Source organism: Accipiter gentilis, chromosome 22, assembly GCF_929443795.1.
Source record: "Accipiter gentilis chromosome 22, bAccGen1.1, whole genome shotgun sequence".
Taxonomy (NCBI): Eukaryota; Metazoa; Chordata; class Aves; order Accipitriformes; family Accipitridae; genus Astur; species Astur gentilis.
Genome location: NC_064901.1, coordinates 8,586,976 through 8,602,104, shown reverse-complemented (window position 1 = coordinate 8,602,104; position 15,129 = coordinate 8,586,976). Strand labels below are relative to the sequence as shown.

The window sequence follows — 15,129 nt, the reverse complement described above, 5'->3', positions numbered from 1 at the left end:
TCTGAAGGCATCTAAAGTAATTGTTTCCTTGAAGTTCTTGAAAAACAGAACTCAAAAAGAGTCAGAGTATAGAAGTACAGAGCCACAGCAACTCTCATTTGTCAGCTTGTTCTATAGATTCTGTGCTTCCATTTAAGGGGAAAACCAGCAAATATAGTTCATCCAAAAAAGGTCACAAATACACAGATGAAGTGGTGGTGGTTGCATCTACAGACAGCTTGAAAAAATAACTTGAATACACCCTTCATTTTAGGAGGTTAACTCATCTACAATCCAGATCTCATGTAATAACTTAACATAAAACTTCTCCAGAAAGAAAGGGTATGAAGGACTGTACCTCTCAATCATTAATATCTCTTTATTAGCATTAACAAATAGCACTTGAAATAATAATTTTTAAAGCCTAGTCAAAAGAATACTGAGCAACTTCAAAAACTAGGAGCTAAGCTTAAACAAGTGAGTTTATCTGAGCTAGCATATTCCATTCTGTTCAAATTTATTGTGAATTTTATATGATGTTATTTTGGTGATTCACATTTGCATCCTTTATTTCATGAGTGGAACAAGAAAGTCACCTTTTCATAGGTCCGGTTGAAGCTTGTAGTGAATGCTACTTAATCATACACACTTTCCAAGTTAAGCTCACCTCACATAAATTTACTTCCTTTTCTTGAGCAAAACGGTAAGACCGTGTTTTAGAGAGAGAGACCTACAAAGATGCAACTTTTGGTTTCTCTTCCTTTGAGTGTTTATGAATGACTGACCACTCATTTACTGCCATCTTTGATTATAACTTTGACTGCAACTTCTGTACCTTGCTTCCTGGTTCGGGCTACCTACTAATTTTTTAGAGTATTCCAATCAAAATAGACTTCCTACAAATATAATGTGATAAAAATCCTTTCTCCAAAGATTCAGATCCTTTTTCAGTCTGAAATGCAATTTAACTAAGTAAATGTTGGATTCAGTAAACACATTAACGGAGACTTCCGAAGCACTAGTAAAGGACTTTCCTCTTTTGTGCATCGGGAGACCAGATGAACTTTTCTAACGTTTTGAAGAAGAAATTAAATAGAAAACGCACAGCTAAGAAAACAGCAACATGGCAACCAAGACGTTACTGACAGAATGGTATTAGTGGTACTGTTCAATTAACGTCCAGGAGTGCAGCCTGACAAACCAACTGGGTTCAACATCCAAATTTGTGGTTTTAATATATTTCTGAAGTGTCTCCATATCTCCTATACAAACACTATCAGAATCCCATACAGTCAACTGCAACAAAGTGTTAAAATAGATAATATTTAAAAAATAAAAGGAAGAAGAGAATGTAAGAGGTAGAAATAAAACTGTATGAGGGCTACTAATGTTCATAATGAAAGTTCCCTTTTCCTCTTTTAATGTGCAGCTGACTGAATCTGTAACTCAACATACCCTTTTGCTTCCACTCTCATAATAATGCCCGACCTTTCACTTCCAAAATGCCAGAATCTACATTGGCACTGAATGATGATTCATCTGGCTGACTGCAATAGCCTGTGCTTATCTCCTCTGGACCAGTCAGCAGACAAACACACAACATTTATTCAGCAAGTTAGATGATTCTTGCACTCCATTAAAATCCTACTGCGTAACGCACCAATGCAAAATGCAAGTAATAATGTTCATTATGACTATAAAAGCAGAGCAGGTGCTGCATTCTGAGCTGATTAAATTTCTTGTGTTTCACCAAAAACCTCTAGCTCTACCACAAACTATTTCAGTTGTATTGTATGACAACCGCAGGTACAATTTTCTTCCCTAAAATGGACTAAAGTGCTTCAGCTACAATGAGCAACTCCTCTCAACTATAAATTTTTTCTAGATAAATTTTCATGTTTCAAGAACCTGTAATATAAGCTCTAAACCACATGATCATATTTATTAGTCCTTAAACTGCCAAGGACATAAGTACAATAAGAAAAAAAAAAAAAAAAAAAAAAATCACAGGTTGTCCAGCCTTTAGAAAAGACTTTGTAATTAAGTAAACTACAATGAAAATTAGAAAATGCACAGTATTAGGATAGGAACTGATTGTATAACTCCATACTACCAGGACTGACAGTTCAGCTTACTCTACCCTGACCAATATCGACATGTGCAATAAAAAATGAATGCAGTGGATCAGTACAGCTTTTGACATCAGATATCAGTGCCTCAGGGGATGTTTACCCACAGCGTACAGTCTTCAGCAGGAAAGCTGCAGCAGTAACACTATGTTCTACTGCCTCTTTCAGACATGCCATTCAAAAATAATTGCCATAATACAACTTGAATTTATATAAACTTTAGAATCTATATTCTGTTTAGATATTTTTAATGTAGGCTAGAAATAAAACACTTCAACCAGTTCAACACAAGCATCTGAACTTATATTGCATTCCTTTTGTCCTTCCCACTGCTCGAGTGTTCAATAACATCCACTGTAGTGCTCAAGGCCAATCTCTCCTGTTTTCAGAGGGTTTTTTCCTCTCTTCAAAATAAATTTTCAAGGCATATCCAAATTAAGTATCATGAAAAAAATTCTTATAGCCCTATACTTAGGTAACATTTTTTCTTTTTATATTAAAAAGGAGAGAGAGCCCATCTTCAGCTAATTTGTGACGCACTATTGCCAACATCTAAAATAATTTGAAACTATGTCTGAATGTATTTCAGTAAAAACCCACCTGCATTAGTTTGAATACTTCCCTGAACATTACAGACTGTTTAGATAGTTCTTTCTCTTCTCCAGTATTGCAGAACTAGGAATACTTTCCTCCCCTCCATGACACAGGCATTTTATCATTGCAGAAATGAATAGCTGCATTTAGTTCAGGCTCATCTGTGGGAGGGCACTGATGCTCTTGAGTGTTTATGGAGAAAATATATTTAATTTTGTGTATAACTAGAGACAGCTGACTGAAGTCTTTCATTTGTAATAGCATAATCACCAGTCAGGCCGTGACATATTACAAGTTTCATTTGCTGTCCTTCACATTTAGAGAGAAAGTAAGTCTTCTGAGCACTGTGTTGTCTAGTTAAAAACTCTGAATTGTTAGCAGATGAGTCTAACTAAATCCAGCAATTTCTGCAATGTTAAAGTTCATGTGCGATTGGGGGAGGAAACCATTCCCAATGCTATAATACTGTAACAGGTACTGCGTGGCTGATCTTTTGCTTCTCTTGCTGTAGTGTTTAGGAGCTGGTATTACAGCATGTCAATATAGAAAACATGTCTTAGCAACTACTCTTCACAGAAAACTCCTGCAGTAGGACAGGAGGAAGATTGAAGGCAGGTGCAAGTTGATGAAAGCTCAGGTTCCAGCTTCAGGAAACCACGCTAAGGAATCTGGTATGACAATGCAACTGAAAAGATGCAAACAACTGACCCACCCCTTTTCTTGGTTTTCAGCTGTTAAACTCCTTGAGACATCACCAACTGATGACTGAGTGGTCTCCACTCCTCCTCCTCTGACAAACTTCATGTTCTCAAGGTTTCATACTAAGATCTCTTTGCATTAGCTAGGGGGGTAACAACCGTTTTTGTTTGGTTGGGTTTTTTTTTTAAAGTTGATTTCAGTGTTTTATTAAAAAAAAAATAAATCACAACCATTGGTCTAAGCAGCTTGCATCATTTAAGTACATCACTTTTAAAACCTCATACATGCACCCATACTAGCAGAAAGGCATTTATGTGTGTGTGTAATCTACAAAGACAAGTTGCATGAAGAGGTATGGGGAATGAAATGATATTTCTTGCTGACATCATACCCTTGTAATTGGGGAGGGAAAAGAAGTCCTCAACTCAGAACTACACGAACTAGATACTTAAGCAGTGGTTCTCCATGAAGCCCCATATAATTTTTGGATTATCAAAGTAATACCAGAAGAAAACACTTATTTTTGGAGAAAAAGAGGGAAGAGGATTCGTAAATAAAGTTTATTAGTCTATAAGAGGAGTTGTGACATCTCACATTTTCTTTTCCAGTACCTTAGTAAAGTAATAAGTAATAGAACTGGTTTGCCTTCAAAGCTCAAATCTGGATAATCTTTTAATGTATTTGTTGCTTGAAATAACAAAATCATAAAAATCCTACAATTTTCTTTGAGGTTTTGTTTGTACTATACAAGAACCTTACAATCTTACATGCCAGAAAAGACAGTGTACCTGAAAATGAACACCTTTTTAGATTTACAGAATAGTGTTAAAAAATGCATTACACTTTTCTTGAGGATGTAAAGGTCAGAAAGTAAGAGAAAACAAAATTCTCTGATTGCACGTGCTATTGCAATAATTTCTTACATTCATTATCAGTATTTAAGGTGCTTATATTTTAAATGAAAACATTTTCTCTTAGACTGTTAGATCTGCTATTAAATACTTATTTAATCTGATACTGAAATATTTTTAAAGTTTTAAATATTGTTTCACGACTACTTTACTTCATTCTATCTGAATGGTCTTTCTAATATTTATAAACTGCTACCAGCTGTAAAATCCCTGGCATCTGTTTAGGTCATGTGCAAGAAATGCCTTTTTTATGCAAAGATATAATAACTTGTAGAAGATTTTATATAGTGATGTTCTGAAATTCCTAAAGGATCACTGTCCTAAGTGATAAGCATAAAGTAAAAGAATCTAAAAAGTGGTACAAGTAACTTCAAAAAAACCCACAGCCCTTCTTGTCAAGAAGTGTCTTTATTTGTAACGAAAAGACTGGAACATTAAGTCACTAGTAGCCAGAGGACCTGGAGATATATTTTGGTCATCTGTGGTGATCCGATGTCTTGATAAAGATTAACTGAAATCATCCTTACCAAAACAATTTTTTGAATGAAAATGCTGAAAAACTGTTGTTAAAGGATATTAATTCTCTTTCTCAGTTTTGTTTCTTAAAGCATAACAGGAGTGAAAGACATAACTAATACCCTACCTAAATCAGCTTTCTTACTCATGTGGGCATGCCCACCAAAGAACAGTTCAAGAGCAGAGCATTGACTCACACAAGAACTCAGGCAATGGGCAAGAAAAGAGAAGGTAAAGAACAATGAACAAGGAGAACTGATATTTATATGTGTTACAACACAGACCTACTTGAAGCATCGGACGTGCATGCTTGTAATCTCTTTTCAGTCCCATTTCACCATATTGCACTATGATGATTTCCACAAGATTAAGAGAGAATACCATTTGATTAAATACGAAGGAACAGTAAGCTTCACCTTCTTAACTAAAGCAGCAAGAGGAAGATGAGGGAAAATGTGGTCCCGTTGCTGAATGGGACAGGCAACCTGGTGACAAAGGCTAGGGAAAAGGCCAACGTACTCAACGCCTTCTTTGCCTCAGTCTTTACTAGCAAGACCAGCCTTCAGGAATCTCAGATCCCTGAGACCAGGAGGAAAGTCTGGAGCAAGGAAGACTTACCCTCAGCAGAGAAGAATCAGATTAAGGAACATTTAAGCAGACTGGACATACATAAATCCATGGGGACTGGCAGGTTGCGCCTATAACCACTGACCAATGTCATTGCACAGCCACTCTTGAGCACTCTGCAGCATCCAGTTCTGTACTGTGTCCAGCTCTGGCCTCTCTAGTCCAAAAGACACATGGACTTAATCTAAATAATAATCTAATCTAAAAATAATAATTTCCCATCTTTTGCACAGGGTCAGAGTACATTTCTGGTATACACCATCAAAAATATTGGATAAACATTGTGTGAACTTGATTATTTGATAGCACTATCATTACTTAGGGCATAATTTTTTAAAGTACTCTGTACTGTTCTAAATCTATTGCCTCTGAAGCTAGTTTAAAAATAAATGCTTTTCCAAAGAATACTTTGTCAGCTTTGCTAATATAAGATACTATAAATACACATTTATTTGCATAAGAACTAGATAACAATTTTTCATTGCTAAGGAAGGAAAGGCCCAAGAAAGAATTTGAAATCTTTTGGCAGAGAGGAGAAAAATGCTTACTTCAATTGTTCAATAAAAACACGGAAACAAAATCATAGTCTTTGGGCCATATGGAATTAAGAAACCAGTACGCCTTGCAGGAAGAGTCTTAAGATCCCTCAACCCTGACTTGTAAGCAAAAAAAAGCCACTTCATTTTAGTGAGGACATGAGTGATGGCTGTAGTTAAGTTTACATAAATTAGTGTCCTGGTTTCGGCTGGGATAGAGTTAATTTTCTCTATAGCAGCTGGTATAGTGTTATGTTTTGGCTTCAGTATGAGAAGAATGTTGATAACACACTGATGTTTTCAGTTGTTGCTAAGTAATGTTTAGTCAAGGATTTTTCAGCTTCTCATGCCCAGCCAGCAAGAAGGCTGGAGGGGCACAAGGAGTTGGGAGGGGACACAGCCAGGGCAGCTGACCCCAACTGGCCAAGGGGGTATTCCATACCACATGACGTCATGGCCAGTATATAAACTTGGGGGAACTGGCCTGTGGCAGGGGACACGGATCGCTGTTCGGGAACCAACTGGGCATCGGTCAGCAGGTGGTGAGCAATTGCATTGTGCATCACTTAAAACTATGTAGTCAAGTTTTGCACATTTGGGGGAATCTCAGGGGCCAGCACACCTGGAGGCTCATTCCCTGCACTCTGAGCATGCTGACCCCTGCAATTTCCCCAAATACAGAAAACTCGACTGCACAGTTTACTTGTTTTGTATATTCCAAGTCTTCATTATTATTATTATTACTATTATTTTCTTCCTTCTGCCCTATTAAACTGTCTTTATCTCAACCCATGAGTTTTACTTTTTTCCGATTCTCTCCCCCATCCCACTGGGTGGTGGTGAGTGAGCAAGCAGCTGCGTGGTGCTTAGTAGCTGGCTGGGGTTAAATCACAACAATTAGGCACGTTCAAAATCATGTGAAACAGCTTTTAGCACTAGACTGGTAGTTGCTCAAAGAGATAGTAGTATTTACATTTTATCTTCCAGAAGTAGCTTTAGATATACTGGGAGCGGGGAGAAGAGGGGAGGAGATGGCGGACAGGACACAAAAAAACCCAAATGAAACAAACAAAAGAAAGAGACAGAAAGAAACTAATTCTATTACTCTACTGCTAATAGGAATGACAAAACTGAAACAAGAACTATTCTCAGGTATTAGAACTACTGATCACTTTCAGTGAAAACAAGTTAATGAAATCAAGAATTACAGATTCAGAAATGCTACAACCATGCAGGTATGATCACACCCTATTTCCTGTAAAACTATGAAACAGCATGCAAAAGATTATAATATACTTAGTTCTCAATACATCACAATCTTACACGTGTGGTTTGCATTGTAAATTTATTCAAGATACAACAATTTTCTTTAATCTATTAATTTTCTCCATTACAATTGCCTTCAAAGAGATTTGGATCCCCTAAATTGTCTATCTTCTTTTTCTTTTTTAACCCATCATGAAACACTGCTACAGTTGCACAACTTTTGATACAGTTGATACATTCAGTGAATTGCAGAAAGGCAATAGTCCATCATAGAAGTGAGGTAAATCAGTAACAAGAAGGTAATAACAAAGATAAATTTCTTTCATGAGTTCATCATAAATAAAGCCAGATAAAATGATACAGCTGATCAATACTGTCAACAACTGTTTAACAGAATTATTAGGAACTGTATAATAGTGCACTTTGGGGATTTACCTTTAGCTAAAATTTGGTTACTAGAACACAGTACAACAGTTTTTTGTGACATTAAAAATTCCAGACCTTTGGCCAGCAATGTATACTTTAAGCTGGAGGGTGAGAGGAAAAAATATATGGATCTTGGGCAATTTTTGGTACCACCCACACTTTAACACAGTGCTGATTTAATAGCCTTCTTCTAAATATTGCAGAGTTGCTTATACTTGACCACTTTTGTGGAGAGACGCTTCACCTAAAAAATAAAACCATAAATCCCCTAATGCTTTTAAACAGTACAGTTCTTTATCACTTGCAAGTACTGCATGAAATGCTGCTCCCGAAGATTTAAACAGCTACTTGTCTAATTTTTGCAAACTGGAAGATATGTGGTCTCCATTTCAAAAGCATATAAACAATACATCAAATAAAGCACTGAATTCCTTGCTGACTTTTTTTCCACTGCATCTGATTTACTGATCTGGAGTAATAATTTTCTGTGGGAAATACGAAATAGAGATTACTGGTATCTTTTCAAAAGGGAAAAAATTGTTTCCTGATATGGAAAAGATGAATGATAACTTACAGGAATGACTTGCATTATTCTTTATTGTACTTCTTCCTATTCTAATCAAAGAGTATGGTATAGGGTCCTATACAAGAAAACTATATTTAAGAGCTCAGTGGGCTTAGATTATATGACCTAACTCTTACCTCCACTCTTTTCAGCATTCATTAGGACTTTAGCTTTCTCTTCACTAATCTTAACAGTCTTCCCTAGATTTAATTTCTACTGTTATATGACATTGGTGTGTCCCTATTTTTAACCATCTTTTCAGATGCTCTAACTGCATGTTCCAACTGCAAAAATAAAGCCCTTCAGCCATCTTCTAAGTTTTTTTTATCAAATACCACCTTTACATCTTTACAATTCCAGCATTCACTCTACTGCATACCCTTGTAAACTTTGCACCATTCCTAGTCACATACCTCATCAATTCTTACATCAAAGTTTTTGACAACTCCTACTGACACCTGATGCCATCCCCAGACTTCTTCTACATTCCAGCCACATAATTTGTGCTTATTTCCTACTTAGAGTAATCCACTCTTTATGGCCACTCTGCTGGCCAAACATGCTCCTTAAATCCATTTGTCATTTCACTGTCTCCAAAGTTCGGCCTTTCACCTCATGATTCACTCATACTACATCTCTTCTTACATCCCTTCACCTGCTAGTCACCTTCAGACTATAACTTTCATTCTCTGGCTTTGCATGGACTTACAACTTGTCTCTGACTTTTGTATTTCCTAGGCTCTAAATATTTATTTTCTTTTGTTCCACCTTTTCACCTTACATACCACCATTTATACCCGTCACACAATCAATAGTCCTGTACAAGAAGCACTCCAGCTTTGACAGCCATCCATAAATAATATATATTTCTATAATTTCATTTGCTTCCCCACTAGAAATTAACTTTTCCTCTCCCCTTACTTTCCTAATTTTAAAAATAAATCATGTAAGAAGTCACAGCAGTCCTGGCAGGCATTGTTATGTATGGCTTTGAAAAAGCAGTTACTTTATTGCCAGTGGACATTTTCATGGCACTTCATATAAGGTAGAAGCCAAAAATCCATACTTTAATAGGAGCCAGGTCACTGTTAGCAAGAATGGCCTTGACAGTTCCTCTACAGGTGATTATGAACTGACTGAATCAATTAATAGAAAAATGTACACTCTATCCAATACTAAACATTAAACTGTGGATACTTCATGCAAGATATGTGAAAACCAATTCGTATTTTCAAGCTACTCTGTTGATTAAGTACAGGTTAAAATATCTATTGTATTTTGTTGTTACCTGTTATGTTTTGTTTCTACTGTGCTTCTCTGAAAAGGGTTGTGCTGCCACACAGGATGATTTTTTCCTCTAAAAATGTAGAGTATGTGTATTTTATATTGCTCATTAAAATTAACCCATTGCTTAACTAGCAATATGGACAAAATAAGGTTGTCAAAAAGTATACAGTGCAATAGGAAAAAAAAATAGAATTAGTAGGCATAATATGCCTATATACATCTAAGAAAGATTTTGACCCAGCGTAGGTGAAAGTTCACCTTCAAAGACAAAATTTCCTTTTTCTTGAATCCTAACTGGTACAAAAATACTATGGATGTTTTTAGCTGCAAGCATAACAGTAATTTTTATTTTTTTTTTAGTTACCTGACAAGACAACTTCAACTAGGTCTCCTTCTTGGATATCTGCAGCTGTTTTCACCAACTGGAGAATGTTTTCAGAGGTAGGGTCATGGCGGAAGAGCAGAATTTTGTCATACATTCCGTAGAAACCACATTCGGGAAACTGCAAATACAAACCCATGAGAATTTACTACACTGTAAAATACATAACTGTAAAATACAATTAATATATAATTAAATTTTTAGGGAAGACTAGTACCATTTCTCAGACTAGTACCAAACAGGATATATAGTTTTTTCATATATGACAATATTTATTACTATAGTCTGAAAATGGCTTTTCCCCCGAGCAAGTAAGCTCATTTGCCTTTCTCTTCCTCTGAACAATGTGGCATCCACTAGCAAATCAGAGAGAAATAAGTGCATCCCTTAGCCACAACTGATAACTTTTCAAAGACAAGTTCCTGATCAAGGTGATCTCATTAGACCTTCCTGGAACAGGTGTTTGGACTTCATAACCTATGGAGCTCCCTTTCAGTCTTTATAATTCCATGAGTCTATGATTTCTCCCCAGATTACTGCCAAAAAGATGCCTTGAAGCCAGAAGAAATGTTTTTCAGCTCTGCCTAAGATGCAATGCCTAAATGATTGCTCATTAGAAAATACCTATTTCTTGAGACCAAAGTTACTAGACATATAAAACATTGTTTCCAAACTTAACCATAGTCATTTATTTTAATGCAAAGAAATTGGAGTTTGAAACCAGATTAAACTCTGTTGAAACTAAAAAGGACTTTTAAAATGTCAGAGGTTATAAACTATACTTGAGATTATTATCTAAGCACCTTTATTTTCCTTTTTTTTTTCTGCAGCACAAAAATGAAAGTTAATTCTTTTCATGATCCCAACTTAAAGAACTAAGATTTTGTTTTGAAAACACAGCCAAGAAACCCTTTTTCTGATACAAAAGATTCAATTCAATTTTACATCACTGAACTACTCCATGTATTATTTGGGAGTTTTATCAACATGGAATGAAAGAAACACAATTATAAGCATAGCTTGAGAGATAAACTGGCAGGTTTTGAGGTTATAATTACTCTGAAGAGAATGCAGAATAGAAGGGACCTAACAGCAAGTACTTTAAAACAATATATGCATTACCGATTACTGGAGACTTTTCAAATTATCCAAGTATCCCAAGAAAGTTATGCGCTTTTTTAAGCTTTAAAGCATGCACTAAAAGGAGAGAGACAAAATGGTCAGATGCCTGGTTTGAGTTTTGTCTGTCTTATTCCAGAATATACCACAACTACCAATCCACTGCTAATTCTTGGCTGGATGCATTACCTGCCTGAAAAAGAAGTTGCTGTACATAGTTATTCATACAGGTTTTATACTGAACAGAAACAATTTCCAGACTCTGAAACATAAAACTTTCTCACAAGATCTGCAAAATTCTGCTATAGTGCATGTGTTTAAAGATGCAGAATTTTTGTTCATGTGCACTGTGCACCACATTAAAAATCCTAGATAGATTGCTTATCTATATGATATGAGATACTATTTTAAAGCCATTTCCTTGAGCACCTTTATCATCCACTAATTAGGAACTGAAAGAGTTGGCAATCTATTGCCAAACTTTGAGAAGGTTGGCAACAACATCAACACATGTATTTCTAAACAGGCATTACAATCACATACATTAAAAAAGATCCGTATTTGTAAAACTTTGTAAAACTAGTAATCAGCTAACCATTCATATTCACAACTTCAGTTGAATGAATAGTCACAGTAACAGCAAGGTATACTTTACCATGTTCATAAAGCTGAAAATGGCTTACTATGCCATGTTCAATTCACATTTCCAAAGTATTTCTCACTGATGATTACAACCTCCATGTGGACCAAAAACTTGCTCTCTAGAAGTGTGGTCTGTTGCCTTCTGAAAACATTATGCATGGTTTTAGTCTTGTTAAGAAGAGCAAGAAAGTATTCTCTATTTTCATATTTCTCTGTAAAATAATGAGCACTGAATAACCTGGTTCTGTAAAAGATATGCATTACCACATTCAAAAGTTACAGAAGAAACACCAGGTAGAATAAAATTAGGAAAGATGGATACTGAATTTTTGTTTATTTAAAATAAAACTTGTCATATAGGCCACACTTCTACTAGAGTTGTTAGCCAGCCAAAAGTCACATTTTGTCATGAAATAACCAGTGAAGTAATGAAATGCTGCCATATTTGGATGATTCCACTGTGCAAGTACCTTCTACTTGCTTCATACTCTCCTTAGAAAAGTGCCTTTTTCTGGGAAGCCAGGAACCATTCTTGACTGTATACAGGCATTATTATTGGTGCCTACACATCAAAAGCATTCAATTCTTATACAATTACCAAAAAAGATGTATTTAAGGCAGTACATTAACTTTAAATTATTTTAAAAGTTTACCAGGAAGGTAAAATGGCAGAGTGTTGGAAAGAAAATTTAGACAAAACCAATCTTCATTATGCAAGAACACAAATCTTTGCATCTTTCTGTCTTCCTGTTACTCTATAGCTGTATCTTAATGCTAAAGTAATAGCCTCTATCATCTTAACTAAAGGAGAAGGGGTAGAAGAGACTTAAAGTTTCAGCATAATTGAAATCAACTCCTAAATATAGTAACATCAGTAATTTTCACCTAAGGGAGGAATTTCTGAGAAACAGTGCAAAAATCCTCAAAAAAAGGTCTCTTACATGGAATATTCTTAATCTTGCATAAAGACAACATAACCTAAATAGCATTGTCTCCCACAGTTCCAAACACGAAGATGAAATATTTCAAGTATCACATACTTAAGATGCAGTAAATATGATGGATTAAAACTATAAAAATAAGCCAAATAATGCTGAAGGACCTTAACTATCAAGGTATCATTTCCAAATTTCATTAAAATAATAAATTATTCAACCTAGTGCCAAAAGCAATTTCTAGTTCAAGGATGAACTAAATTCATGGCTTAGATGAGAAATAGATACTACTGCTTTTAAAGAAGTTTGCTTTACATGAAGTGTAAATGGGAGTGAATCAAAGCTTTCGAGGGGAGATGTAATCTGAACTGCAATTACCCTCTTCATCCATACAGGTGCTAGCGTAGCCTAGGTAATAGAACAGCAGGTGACACAGGCACTAACAGACACCTGAGTGTCTTATAGAGCCATTCAACGTCTGACCTAGCAGCGCTGAGCTGAACCCAAAAGCCTGCTGGAGCCACTCGGATGCGCGTATCACGGTGCTCCATGGCTGGAGCAGTTCTTCCCTCTCTCCAGCACTTGAGCTGGCAGCGGGCAGATTCACTCTTCTCCGAAATGCTTTAAATTTAGAACGTGCGTAAGAAAGCAATCCCGGTGGGATTATAATTTTAATTAAACAGATTCCTAACTTGCTACAGTATACAAGCCTGATGGCATGCCGTAAGAGTGAGAATTTTCTTTTACACAAGCAGTGAAAAAATTAGAACTATCTTTCAAAATGGGCATGGTTGATCCTTTTTGAACACTGAAAGAATTTTCTCATTTCACTGGATTTCAGTGATAGTACAGGCATTTCCCTCTAAGCTCATTATGACTTAAATTGTTTGTTCTCTCTTTATATTCTCATTCAATTTGTTCTTTCAAATTAGCTCTATTTTTTCTACCTATAAAAGCTTTTGCTATATTACATGTATTATATATGTATATGTATAAATAAGTATGTGTTGAGGTATCATTTATTATATTCTCTAGAGAAAAATGAATTTAATCACAACATTTTTTCATAAATTACATACAAGAATTATCTTCCAGGTTCGAGTTAGTTTTTCTCAAACAAACTAATCTCATGCCATGAAAGCCATTTTGATGGTGCGATTCTCCAGATAAAACATTGTTTAAGGACCAACTGTTGCAACAGTGACAAAAATACTCCTTCAGCTAAGCTTATTCCTGCCAACAATAATGTTGATATGCACGAACAAAAGTAAACAAAAAGCAGCCACGTTGCTTGGTACTACAACACTATAAATAGCATTTATTTTTGCCAAATACAGGGCAAAATAGGAAATGCATATATGTCAAGATACCTAAAAGCTCACTAAAGCCAAGCTAACTAAACCCAACAGTATTGGATCTAAATTCTCAACACTAATAAAAGCCCTTGTTTTGGTATAATAGCTGCTTAAAGTGGAATTACCAGGAGTAAAACAGTCATTGTAATTTCTATAATGAGGAAATAACAACATTTCTGTAAGAATCAGGAGAGTGGAAAATTGTTTGCATGGGGTTTGGAAAAGGATCTATTTCTGGATGCTTAACAAGTCATCAGTAGTCATTAAGACATCACAACTGTCCATATACACAATGGTTGTCTACTCCAAGTGTGAAATAAAATGCATCTTCCTAAACCACTTTCAGTGTGGTTTAATCTCAGGTGCCTTAGTCTACAACTGGAACAGGATAAATTACCTTCACAGCATAATAACTTGTAAAACTGCCACAGTTTGTGTTTCAAGTGTGTGTGTCCCTCCCCTTTTTTCCAATAGAGGGAAAGATTAGCTCTCTAACATAATTTGTATCGCTTACAAACTATTTGGGTTCCAGATTTGCACTTTAGCAAAATTTCTGTATTAATTTAAGTCTATCCCCAGTCTTGATGTTGTTATTTATTGCATATTTTCCAGTGTAAAGAGAAGAAATATTGGACAGCATGTTTCTAAGACACTTAAAACTACAAAATATATTCAGTCTACGAATGAAAGGTTCAGCACCCCTTAAGATAAATTGAAAGTCTGGTTCACCATAGACACTGAGTTCTGGAAAAGATGATGGTATTTTTTAATAAAACCACTTTTTTTAAAAAAAAAAGAAACTACAAATAAGAAGGAATGCAATTACTATTGAAGAGAATATCCAATGTGCAACGTGAATCCTTTTAAGAGCCGTATTTCTATTTTCCAAACTTGACCTTTCAACTTTGCTACTTAAGGTCAATTTATGAAAGATGCATAAAACCACTGGGAAGATACATCATATTAGATATATCCTCCGTAAAAAGGAAGGTTCTTTAGCCTAGACACCTGCAGTCCCTGTCTGGGAGCTGGGCATAAATGATTACAGTCTTTAATACATAAACAACTGGTGCTGATAGGAATGGAATAATCTATTTCTCCTCTGCATGGAACATTAAGGATTAGCAAATCTGAAACACTAGAATGTATACAATACAGGCA

At 35.6% G+C, this 15,129-nt stretch overlaps 1 protein-coding gene across 6 annotated transcripts in view; it reads right to left on the bottom strand.

Moving 5' to 3' along the window:
* The window catches only part of PRKD1 (protein kinase D1), a 150,109-nt gene that overhangs the window by 62,464 nt on the left and 72,516 nt on the right, over positions 1-15,129 (bottom strand). For 4 of the 6 annotated variants that reach the window (XR_007509124.1, XR_007509123.1, XM_049825131.1 and 1 more), the window contains exon 2: positions 9,900-10,038. Coding sequence is in view for 4 of the 6 variants with exons in the window: in XM_049825131.1 (XP_049681088.1) it covers positions 9,900-10,038 (139 nt within the window). In the remaining 2 variants the exon portion in view is untranslated. Of the gene's footprint in view, positions 1-9,899; positions 10,039-11,039; positions 11,667-11,691; positions 11,821-15,129 lie in introns of those variants that run through there. The other 2 variants (XM_049825133.1, XM_049825134.1) reach the window with 2 other exon arrangements.